The sequence below is a fragment of the Cibotium barometz genome, chromosome 19, assembly GCF_041138505.1.
Source record: "Cibotium barometz isolate CiBa-2024 chromosome 19, ASM4113850v1, whole genome shotgun sequence".
Classification (NCBI taxonomy): domain Eukaryota; kingdom Viridiplantae; phylum Streptophyta; class Polypodiopsida; order Cyatheales; family Cibotiaceae; genus Cibotium; species Cibotium barometz.
In genome coordinates this window covers 20,615,790-20,627,459 of record NC_141064.1, presented here as the reverse complement: position 1 = coordinate 20,627,459, position 11,670 = coordinate 20,615,790, and the positions used below count along the sequence as shown (strand labels likewise).

Genomic DNA, 11,670 nt, shown 5'->3' with positions numbered 1-11,670 from the left:
GAGAATGACCCTACCATTGAGGATGATGGTGATGTTGATGAGGATGATCAGGACATCGATACCATTATCAATGGAGTACAGAAACTTTTTGGGGATGGATCCCCAAAATTGGGGTGCTGGCCTTGATTTGCGTACTGGAGCGCTTTTTTTCTAGCGAAAATGTTTGTGATGTTCCTTGGTCGTTGGGGTGTAGACCATCTGTCAATCGGACAACTGGTCGTGCATTTATTAAGGTTTAAAGGCCGTCATTTTTTAACTAAAAATAACTAAAATTCACATATAAGCTTGATTCGGTATCCGTTTTGGATGCCATAAATCTTAAATTAGGGTAAAATCGTACGTAGATTCTAAATTTGGACTCGAAATTTGAAGATTCTAAGTAGAAATGGCTCGTTTAATAAAATCACTGATTTTTACACCATAAAAACTCATAAATTTATCTATTACAGGGACATTTCTTTATTAATGAAGATGGGCATATTACATCCTTCCCCCCTTAAAGAAATCGAGATGTCCTCATCTCGCCATAAATTGGGGATAATCCTTTAAGAGTGTAGCTTCATCTTCCCAAGTTGCATCCTCTTCAGGGTAATCTTTCCACTGTACTAGATGTTCTACAAGAGTTCTATTACTACAGAGTTGCCTTTCTCTAGAATCTATGATCCTACTGGGCTGTAATTCAACGACTCCTTGAGTAGGGTTTATAACTTGTTCATCATCAAGAATATGATCGAGACTAGGTACATAAGGCTTTAACAAACTTACATTGTGTATATTGTGGACATTGATATCGGCACTTTTACCTAGACACTTAATAATTGTATAGGGATCAAAATACCTAGGGTTGAGCTTTTTATATTTCCCAAGTGATAGAGAACTTCGTTTGGGTCGCACTGGTAGAAGAGCTTTGTCTCCTTCCTTGAAGATCCAAGTTTCAAACCTCTTGGTGTCAGCATAATGCTTTTACCGATCTTGAGCAGCTTTAATATCCCTTTAGATTGCCTTGGTCTGTTCCTCCATCTCTTCGAGCATTTTCTTGGATGCCTCAACTCTTATGGTTGGATCAGAGAAATTTAGAGGAGATAAGCAGTCTTGCCCATAGAGTGCTTTGAATGGTGACATTCCTATGCTCTGATGATATGATGATGTATTGTAGGCAAATTCAACCAGAGGAAGGTATTGAATCAATCTTCTTGGTTTCCATCCACAATATGCTCTGAGAATGTCTTCAATTACCTGATTGACTTTCTCAGTCCGGCCATCGATCTTTGGATGATAAGCTGTGCTAAAGCAAAGTTAAGTACCCAAGGCTTGAAATAAGGACTGCCAGAACTTTGAAGTGAAGTCATAATCCCGGTCACTTACTATCCTCTTTGGGAGACCATGAAGTTTGAAGATTTCCTTGATGAACAATCGAGCAACATCAGAAGCTTTGAAGGTCTTCTTTGCTGCTATAAGATGAGCTACTTTGGTAAGCAAGTCCACTACTACCAAAATGGAGTCATATCCTCCTTATACAGTGGGGAGACTTGGACAAAATCCATACTAATGCACTCCCACTTCATTTGGGGAATATCCAAGGGCTGAAGTTTCCCAGGCATCTTGACTCTTTCAGCTTTGATTCTTTGGCATATGAGAGACATTGCTTCAAGTATCGAAGGACATCATTTTTCAGGCCTGCCCAATGAAAGCTCCTCCTTACGGCATTTAATGTTTTTGCATAGTCTGGGTGCCTTGCAGGAGGACTATCATGAGCTTCATGGAGGATTAGTAGTTTCTTTAAAGCAGGATCCTTAGGGGATACATAGCTTGTGATTGAAGTAGAGATTTCCTTCATGAGTGCAATATCCCTTGATTAGATTCTTCTCCTTCTCTGAATTTCCCCCTTCTTCTACTAACTTCACCATCCTCTGATAATCTTGATCGTGAGATGAGACTTCTTTCACCTTGATCAGTATGAGATCATTTGGCATCGAAATTGCACTTAAGAAAGATTTGCGGCTAAGTGCATCTGCTACCACATTATCTTTCGTAGGGCGGAATTTGATGTCCAAGTCATATTCTTACAGAATTTCAATCCATCTCCTTTCTCGCATGTTGAGGTTAGGCTGGGTGAAGATCCACTTCAGACTTTTGTGGTCAGTTAACAAGCTAGAATTTACCCCCCTAAGAAATAATGTCTCCATAATTTGAGGCAATGAACAACTGCTAAGAGCTCCAAATCATGGGTGGCATAATTTGGTTTATATTGCTTCAGCTTGGTTGCGGGAAGTATAAGCGACTAGTCTTTCTTCTTGGCCTAGGACACCACCAAGTGCTAGGCTACTGGCATCAATAACCACTTCAAATTCCTTGGTGAAATCAGGAAGTTTTAAGATTGGGGCAGAAGTTCAAAACTATTTTGACGGATTGGCAACCACATTATTTTGCAATCCTTTTTAAGAAGATCCGTCAAAGGTGCAGCTACCAGGGCATAATCTTTGATGAAAATCATGTACCATCCTACCAGGGCATAATCTTTGATGAAAATCATGTACCATCCTATGATTCCCAAAAACCCACAAACTTCACGAACTGATTTTGGGGGTGGCCACTCCAGTATATCTTTGACCTTGGCGGGATCTGCTGAGATACTTACCATCTTTGGAGATGATGAACCCAAGATACTCAATTTGATGAGTAAAGAAGCTACACTTGCTCTTCTTAGCACAGAGTTTATGTCTGCGGCAACATTTGCAGAACCCTACGCACATGCTCCTCATGCTCTTCCACCATTGACTTGGAGTATACTAAGATGTCATCAAAGAAGACAAGCACAAATTCATCCAAGTAAGGACGGAATATATCTTGCATTAGGTGGTTGAAGGTTGCAGGAGCATTGGTTAACCCGAATGACATCACAGTAAACTCATAGTGGCCATAATGGGTATTGAAGGCTGTCTTGGGTATATCTATTTCCTTGACTCTAATCTGATAGAAACCAGACCTCAAATCTATTTTTAAGAAAACTTTGGTCCCATGAAGCCTGTCAAGAAGCTCGTCGATGCGAGGGAGGAGCGTTGTAGTGCTGTGTAGGAGTTAGTACACTGCAGCAACAACAGCTTATAAAGCATCGAAGATGTAGGAATGTGTCATTTTTAAAAGCTCCCTCCTCAATGGTGTTTCATTTATTGAACAAAAAGGATTTTGGACTAGAATTGTAGACGTGTAGGAATGATTTTTAAAAAAAATTCTTGTGGAAATCAAATTGTAATTTTTGAATACAAAAAGGTTTGAGAAAGATGGTATTGGCAACATCACATTTGTTATTTAAATGGGCTTTTCATTCTGTATTCAAGTCGGGAGCTTACCTTATCTTTTCGTTATGTGTTCAAATCTAGAGATTACCTTTAATTTACTAAATTCTCCAATTTGAGATTGAAGTATATAAATGAAGTTTTAAACTTCTCCAATTTGACACTACAAGACAATGCTGCCATACACGCGTTTCATACACGCAATAAATTACGAGCGCGTGTATGGTCGCCCATGTATATCTGCATTTATCGGGCACGTGTATTTTGGCATTTAAATTCGCATGTATATCTGCATTTATCAGCGCGTATATAAGCGCGTTTATATACACGCAATAATACACGCATCAATACACGCTGCCATACACGCATCACTACACGCTTGGTAAAAAAACTGAATTCCTTTACAAAATTAAAAACTATTTTCTTTAAACCATCTCATAGTACATTACAGTATATATCATTACACAATCCCACTACATGCATTTACAACAATGAAATATATTCAAAAATAAATCATGAGATGATAATTAAAAGACAACACATACAATAGAAATGTCATCAATTTAGAACGATACAGTGATGGATTGGTTAGGGTTCGATCTCATCTTCAATAAGATCCATCCTTGCCAAACGATCAACATCAATATCCATTTGATCAATTTGTAAGGCTACGATTAAATTTATTCCACTATCGAGATGCTGCCAATCTTAAACCTTTTTGTATTCACTGAGTATCAATTTGATCCCCACAAGATTGATTGATTTATTTAATAAAAATCATTCCTACTCTAGTCCAAACTCCTTTTTGTTCAATAAATGAAACACTATTTGTTTCTAGTTTTTATCGGTTAAAATGTCCCATTGAGCAACGACATGCTATTGAGGAAGATGCCACCACGCTACAATATCATCATTACATAACAGAAAGTGGTTAACACTCATGCAGAGAGAGAAACTATTTTGGTGGGTGGTGTGTGCGTGCATGAGAGAGAGAGAGAGAGAGAGAGAGAGAAATGCTTATAATATTGAAAGTAATCTATGAAGTGTAAAATAATAATAATATTTTATTATTGATGCGGGCGGGCGACGGCGGCGTTGGCGAGGGCGCTGAATATTCATCGTTACAATAACGACCGTCCAATTCATACATTATATTATTGTTATTTTATTATTGAGGCGGGCGGGCGGGCGGGCGGGTCGAAGGCGCTGAATATTCATCCTTACAATAACGACCGTCCAATTCATACATAGCGGCGGCGTTGTCGAGGGCGCTGAAGATTCATCCTTACAATAACGACCGTCCAATTCATACATTATATTATTGTTATTACGGAATTCTAAGTAAGACAATTTTGCAGCCTCGTATACCAAGGACGGAGGGAGCTTTAAAAAAAAAGGACACATTCCCGCGTCTTCGATGCTTTCTTTATAAGCGGTTGCTGCTGCAGTGTACTAACTCCTTCATTAGCTAGCTCCACGAGCACTACAACGCTCCTCCCCAGGCGCCGCCGCCGCCGCCCAGCTCACCCCTCAATGGCCTTCTGCCGTGTACGCCGCTTGCCGCCGGGCCCTTCTACCATCAATAAGGGCTCAATGGTGACGATATTGATGCTGATGATGATCGGCGTTCTGCAGGCGGTGACAGCGCAGTCTACAATCCAGATCACGGCCCTCACCCCTCAGGAAGCCTACAACATGCCGGACAGCACCACCGTGGTGTCGCAGCTGGCCTCTTCCCTGATGGGCGGCACCCCGGGCATGCTGTGGGGCACTGTCCCCTCTGACGGCGTCAACGCTATCTGCAACCAAGTCGTGCAGTACGGAGAGTACGGCTTCTCCGCCGACATCACCTTTGACGGCGCCACCTTCACGCGCAACATGCAGGTTTGAACTCTGGAACATCCTTTTTTTTGGGGGGGGGGGCCTCTAAGGTATCCCTTTCTCCCAAAGAGACCTACTTTTTTGGTTTAATTTCTAAGGTATACCTTAGCTAGCTTGTCCCATTCTTATTTTTTTGGATTAATTTCTAAGGTATGCTGTGGCTTTCTCCCAAAAGGGACCCACCTTTCTTGCAAGTCACCTGCCTAACCACTTCTCTGCAACTTACTCTTTGTTTATTGTACGGGACTTTATAGGGGACCTTTTTTTTCCCTAGAACATTATATTATTTAAGGTTCTTACTTCTAATTTTTAGAATAGACTTTATTCAAGATCATTGTGGTGCATAAATAGCTCCTTTTTCCCTGCCAATTAGCTTTGTCTATTGCATACACCTTTGATAGGCCATTGAATTATTTTTAAAATAAAAATCACAAACAAGTTATGTTATCTAAGGTTCTTAATTCCATCTTTGGAATAGAATGTTTAAATCATAGCACCTCATGTAATAGCTCTTTTTAATTTTCTAGCAATTAATTAGTCTAGTAAGCTTAGTTATTTAACTTAGTGAAGTTTTCTTTCTTAAAAGTATATGTGTCTTGGATATATGTTCAAGATCGTTTTGCTTTTTATGGCCAATTTTTTAGACTGTTTTTTTAAAGATATTCAACTATTATTCATATTGAAAAGGTGGTCATCTATGGCAGTGCATCTCATGGGAATGTCCGAGCACTTACTTTAGTGCTATTTGAATTGTAGATCACTGCATTGGGGGGTTGTGGTGCAAGCCCTGATGATACAGACGGTGTAGAAGCTGTTCTCCTAGACGATGAAGGCGCTACTAGTGTAGTAAGTGAGATAAAGTGTATAATAAATCATAGGATGACAAATGAAAAGAGGCACACATCCAAAGATGCCTACATGCTTGTTACTTATTAGAACTGTAATATATTAATATCCTTCTAAGTGAGTTACTCCATTCCATGTATGCTTTTTGCAGCTTATATGTCCATCGCAAGGTTCCGATTATAGTGGCTGCACCATATTTGATACTGGAGATGATATCAGTACTCTTTACAATGCTGCTGCACAAAATGATGTGGGTGAAGGAGCGGGAGGACACCGACGAAAACTCCTTGATAATTGCTTTGCCACTGGAACTGTCGAGGGTAACTACTAAATTTGCATTATGTGCTGAAATAAATAATGCATTACTCCTAAAGACTTGTAAATACTTGTAAGTGAAACTTGTTGAGATATCTGGGTAATGTTTCTCATCCAAACCCTTTGGCTCCCACCCATCATCAAGTGTTTGAGCAGGATGGGTGGGTTGTGTGTTTATAGGACCTTATATTCTTGTGTTTTTATATCCACTAACCACAGGAAACTGACTACATGGGAGCTTTGTTTTCAATAGGAGCAAAGGTTGGGTTTATTGCTGGCATCTTGGTTGGCATCTTTGTCTGCGAGGGAGATATCAACATTGCTTGTGATGTGGCAGTCGCAGCAGCTGCAGCGGGAGTTGGTGCTGGACTAGGTGTTGGTTATGCATGTAGTGGTGGGCGAGCGAATTCTGGTTGTTTTCCAGGTAATATGACATTGTATATGTGCACCATTCACATTGTGTGAGAAAATCATTCACATTGTGTTGGAGCATCATTGTGTGAGGGCATTTTCATTAGTTACTTGATTTAAATTAATTATATTACTTAATTAGTATAAGGTCTCAACTTAAGGATAAAGGGCTAATACCTCTCTTTAAGTATTATAAGTTGGTCCATTTTCATAATTAACCTTGTTATACTTGATTGAGCTTGGCAAAGCTTACTTGCTTATAAGGTTTAGACTTCATAATAAAGTTCCAAGTCCTCTATTAGAACCTTACTCATTTCTTAATTTTAAGATCTATACTTGGGGATAGAGGTCTAAGATTTCTTCTAGTCTTGATTAATATAAGTTCTAGATTCCAAAATAAAGTTCCAAGAACTCTATTAGACCCTTACGCATTTCTTAATTTTAAGATCTATAAGACTTGGGGATAGAGGTCTAAGATTTCTTCTAGTCCTTAGGATAATATTTGAAGGCTAACTCAAAACAAGGATTCAGTCTCTAATGTGTCCCATTGTGAAATGTAAAGGGTATTGATTTGTTATCCCCCACTAAATAACTTCCTAGATAATAACCTTATGCTACTATGGAGCAGTGCTGAAATCTTTAGGTGTGTTCGTGTAGGTAATGCAATTGTAACCACCTCGTTGGGTGCCTCCATGCCAATGTCGCAACTATCACTGGGAGAAAAAGTGCGTGTACTTTCTTAGAATGGATAACAATTAGATAACCTCTCCTTGTATTTTGAAGGAATTTTGTAATGTTGGATCTCAAGTTAATTTAACCATATTGTAGTGTCACTTCCAATTCCATTTACTACCTTCTTAACAATGATGCAGATTGCTGTTAGAGCTCATGATGGTTCTATTGCATATAGCGATGTGTATGCATTTGGACATGCAGACTCCAATATAACCTTCCATTTTGTGCAACTTACCTTGCAACAAAATTCCCATAGTGGTGACACAAACCATTCTTCATTTGAAAGAATTGTGAAACTCACTGCAGATCATTTTGTTCCCACCATTAATTCATGTATGCTATCATTTTTCTACACTTTAAAATAAGTTCTTTCATGCTATTTCTTAGCAAATCCTCCTTTAAGTAATCTCTATAGTCTCTTAAAAAATGAAAGATTCAAGAATTCAAGGTGGGATAAACTACTAAAAGATAATGTTTTCTCTCATATTGCATCATATCATCCATATCCTATTTATTTAATAGGGGACTCAAAAGTCATCTATAAACGAGCGAGAGACATCCATATTGGGGATGTCATGTTGGCTACACCTGATAGCATCATTGAAGATACATCTACAACGACATACTTTATGGTCACAGGTTAAGCTAACACTATGGACTCTTTTTTAGGTGGTTTCTTAAAGCTTATACTAAGTATTCAACCTCGTGTTAGTGAGATAAAGGATAGCATAAATAAAACAAAAAACATAATAATAACCCAATATACCTCATGACCGTCCGTTAATTAATTCTTCATAATGTTGAGAAAAATAACAATATTTCTTTTTGTTACTTATCTAGATGTTGTGCTGATCATTGAACAAGGGTTGTACAACCCTTTCACTTTGGAAGGTGATGTCATTGTGGATGGTGTTGTTGCCTCTGTGCATAGCGAGTGGTTCTTGGACAGCACATTTGATGCATTAGAGATCTCAAAACTTCTTCCACATGTATATCAGGTTAGAAATTGCAAGAAATAATGAAAGTAATGTAAAGCATTTCCAATGCAGTTATACTAACTCTTTATAACATGTTTTTCCAGGCAATCCTATTTCCCATTAGGATGTTGTACTACATCCTTGGAGAAGAATATTATACATGCCTATATTCCAAAATAGATCAAGGCATTGGAGTAGCAAAATTAGGCAACTTATATGGTGGTCACATTGCCATGTTCACACTAATAATGGCATCATTTATCATCACTTCAATCACAAGAAAAGGTGCCAACCTGAGAAAATAATTCATTATCAACCTAGTTATAGAATCCCACCAAGCAATGTATCTTTTAGTAACAATAGCTGATCCTCACCAAGATCGTTCTGTAAAAAGTATTTGTTAACGTGTCAATTGATGCAAGTTCTACATTAAGCGATTGGTTATATGCTAATAATACAAGCTTTTACAAATAATCTTATTAGAAAATATTTATCTTAATCAATAAAATATGCTTTTCTCTAAATTGATGTTAGATTTTCTAGCAATTATTTTGCAAACTTTGGACAGTTTGAGTAAATCCTGATCTTAATATATGTTTGCCCGTTATTGTAGTTGAGTAAACTTATTGCCTTGAAATAGATCCAACGATTGAGATTTGGATCTAATATCTCAAGTTGACTAAGAATTTTACTAGAAGTTATTGTTTGTTATGGTTTTTCTATTTAAACCCTATGGAAACTAGAAAGTAATAGACAATACAATACAATCAAAATATAACACCAAATATGGAATTGGTTTACGAGTGTGAATTTTATAAATACATCCACCTTTAGCCTTAGTGTGTTAGTTATGTTACCTTCTTGCTTGAGTACTTTAGTGTGCCAAATATGCTGTTTGATGTGACCTTATCCAAGTCATCTTTGTTGAAAATTTCAGCAATATTAATATGTTTCATTAAGATACTGTAGGGAGCAAGAAAACTTACCTTTTGAAGTTATCAAAGTCAAAACGAAAGTCTCAAATAGTTAGTGACCATTTTTCAGATAGCTTAGTATTAGTTAAAGCTCCAACTAATAGTAAAATCTAAATTCAGTTAAGCAATCCTTGTAAACTTCATGAGAAAACCACGTAGCTCTTGAGAGATGGCCATCCAAAAAATTCTTAAGTGTAACCCAAGATAAAGGTAATATGCAAAAAATTATGGATGATAAAAGTAAAAATATTACCTTCTAGGTGTGAATAATGAGGGAGGCAATCCGGGTATATCAAATAAGAGTTACCCGATAATTATTTTTCTTTTCTAAATCTTAAGTTAATGATTATTCATAAGATTTGTCAAGGGTTCGTGGATGGAAGTTATTTCTAACCATTTGTTCATTATTTGTTGGAAGCTTGAAAGATGCTTTGCATTGGAAGCCTCCCTTATCTATGTCCCTAAACTCTATTAAAAGGTCACTAAAGTGTGGATTTGAAGACTTGAACTAATGGTATTTTAAAAGCCTCAAAGGTAAAATATTAAGGCTTAAGAAAGAGCTTATTAATACGCTTATTCTGTGAGGAAGGTCACCAAAAATGCATGGAGAAAGCGCTAATCGCCACTGGACCTTATAACTCACAAATTCTTGCCTTCAAGGTTGCCATGTTTATGAGAGTAGTAGAAGGGGTTTTGGACCATGGCAAATGCATCAATAATGTTTGATCTTGAAGGAATGTCATCTTTCTAATTCCCATTTGGCCGTTCCGTTAATGAGGAAGAATTATGTTGTTTTCTTCAACAATTGGATGGAGTCTCTTTATTCACAAGGACTTTAACTTTCAACCCTTGGTTGATTCTTTGCCCAAATTTCTAATCCTTTTCAAACTTTTCAACCCTTGGTTGATTCTTTGCCCAAATGTATAATCCTTTTTTTTTTAAATTGTCCAAGAGTACATAGATTTCTCTTTTTATTCTTTGGGACTTCCCATAGTTGGGTTTTGTAGACAGACTTTGCAAGCTTTTATATATACAAGTTTTGAGGAATTGACTTAAAGATTAAACGATGAAGTTAAAGGTTTACCTTTCCCTTGTATAAAGTTGATAAAACCTTTCATTTTATTTTTCCAAAACATGTCTCTCTTTTTTTTGTACTTCGTCAAAGCTCTGATACCACTGAAACATGATCTTATCTCCAAGTAATTACATGTGCTTTCAATTCAAATAAACAAGGATACACATAAGAAAATACTTAACAACAAAAGAACAAGGGAATTGGGTGCATGCTCCCCCCAAACATGTGTGGCTGCTTCTCCCACACACGATATTTATGTCATATTTATATTTTTAGCCCTTGGAACCAATAATAGCATCTTTTCCATTTTTGGGCTTTTGCTTTACATATAAATATAATCTTGTCCCAAGTTTCTCAGGTTTACACACTATGATAAAGCCTTTTCCCAATAAAAAATATAAATGGGCCTATACATACACAATTGCTTGTGCACATATGCACATTAAATAATCTTGTGATCTTTGTCTTCATAGCATCGCTCACTCCACCATCCGTACATGACACCTTAATCGATACCTTTGTACAGTGTGACACCTTAATCGGTACCCTCACACATCTCACTATCCATACTCATAGACATAATCCACATTAGTTAAACACTCAATTGAATCACATCAATCAATCGGGCAATGCTATCATGAGAAATAGGTAATCATAATATTAAATCACACATACCCACTGGCATCCTTGATATAAAATAGGAAATATAATTTCCAATAAGATAATAATTATTCTTATAACCTGGAGTAACCCATTGCGACTGTATCCGTTTTCAACCCATCCACTATCCACCAACACAACCAGCATAGCCAAAACAAGCAGTTCGTCAAGCACCAAAATTAACAACAAAGTTTGTGCAATAAACGTTCTAAGTCCTCCTTTTAATGCTTGTTTTTCCCCCCCATTGAGTGGGTAGAGCACTCCCCATGGAGCGTAGAGCTGGTATAGGTGGGATTATTTACGAGTAAATTACCCAAAACGTCCAAAAGCTAAGAAAGCAAACTCCATTAAGTTCAAAATCAAATCAATTTCCACTTACCAAGAGACCCTTTAAGTTTTCAAATTACATTTAAACTCTCCTAACACACATCATTTAGCCATCGATGCTTACATGGAGCCGAGTAGTTTTTCCTACCATGTGGTCCATCCAATGCAAACTG

The 11,670-nt window shown here is 37.5% G+C and overlaps 1 protein-coding gene across 4 annotated transcripts; it reads left to right on the top strand.

Moving 5' to 3' along the window:
- Nucleotides 1-4,769: 4,769 nt before the first annotated feature.
- On the top strand, nucleotides 4,770-8,960 carry LOC147628338 (uncharacterized). Of its 4 annotated transcripts, none has more exons than XM_086814154.1 (9): nucleotides 4,770-5,180; nucleotides 5,934-6,023; nucleotides 6,175-6,343; nucleotides 6,676-6,762; nucleotides 7,407-7,474; nucleotides 7,622-7,817; nucleotides 8,007-8,123; nucleotides 8,325-8,482; nucleotides 8,566-8,960. In XM_086814154.1, exons 1-9 carry the CDS (start codon nucleotides 4,830-4,832, stop codon nucleotides 8,764-8,766), a joined length of 1,437 nt encoding a protein of 478 aa, XP_086670280.1. In that variant the 5' UTR covers nucleotides 4,770-4,829; the 3' UTR covers nucleotides 8,767-8,960. The 4 variants fall into 4 exon arrangements, with proteins under 4 accessions (XP_086670280.1, XP_086670279.1, XP_086670282.1 ...); XM_086814153.1 differs by having other exon boundaries at nucleotides 6,592-6,762; XM_086814156.1 differs by lacking the exons at nucleotides 7,407-7,474; nucleotides 7,622-7,817 and having other exon boundaries at nucleotides 6,592-6,762.
- The last annotated feature ends 2,710 nt before the right edge of the window (nucleotides 8,961-11,670 follow it).

Excerpts from the sequence above, each read along its gene's own strand:
- LOC147628338 (XM_086814153.1), top strand. The coding sequence starts at position 4,830 with ATGGCCTTCTGCCGTGTACGCCGCTTGCCGCCGGGCCCTTCTACCATC. Across the intron at positions 6,024-6,174 it reads ATGAAGGCGCTACTAGTGTA|CTTATATGTCCATCGCAAGG; the intron begins GTAAGTGAGATA and ends TGCTTTTTGCAG. Across the intron at positions 6,344-6,591 it reads TGCCACTGGAACTGTCGAGG|GAGCAAAGGTTGGGTTTATT; the intron begins GTAACTACTAAA and ends TGTTTTCAATAG.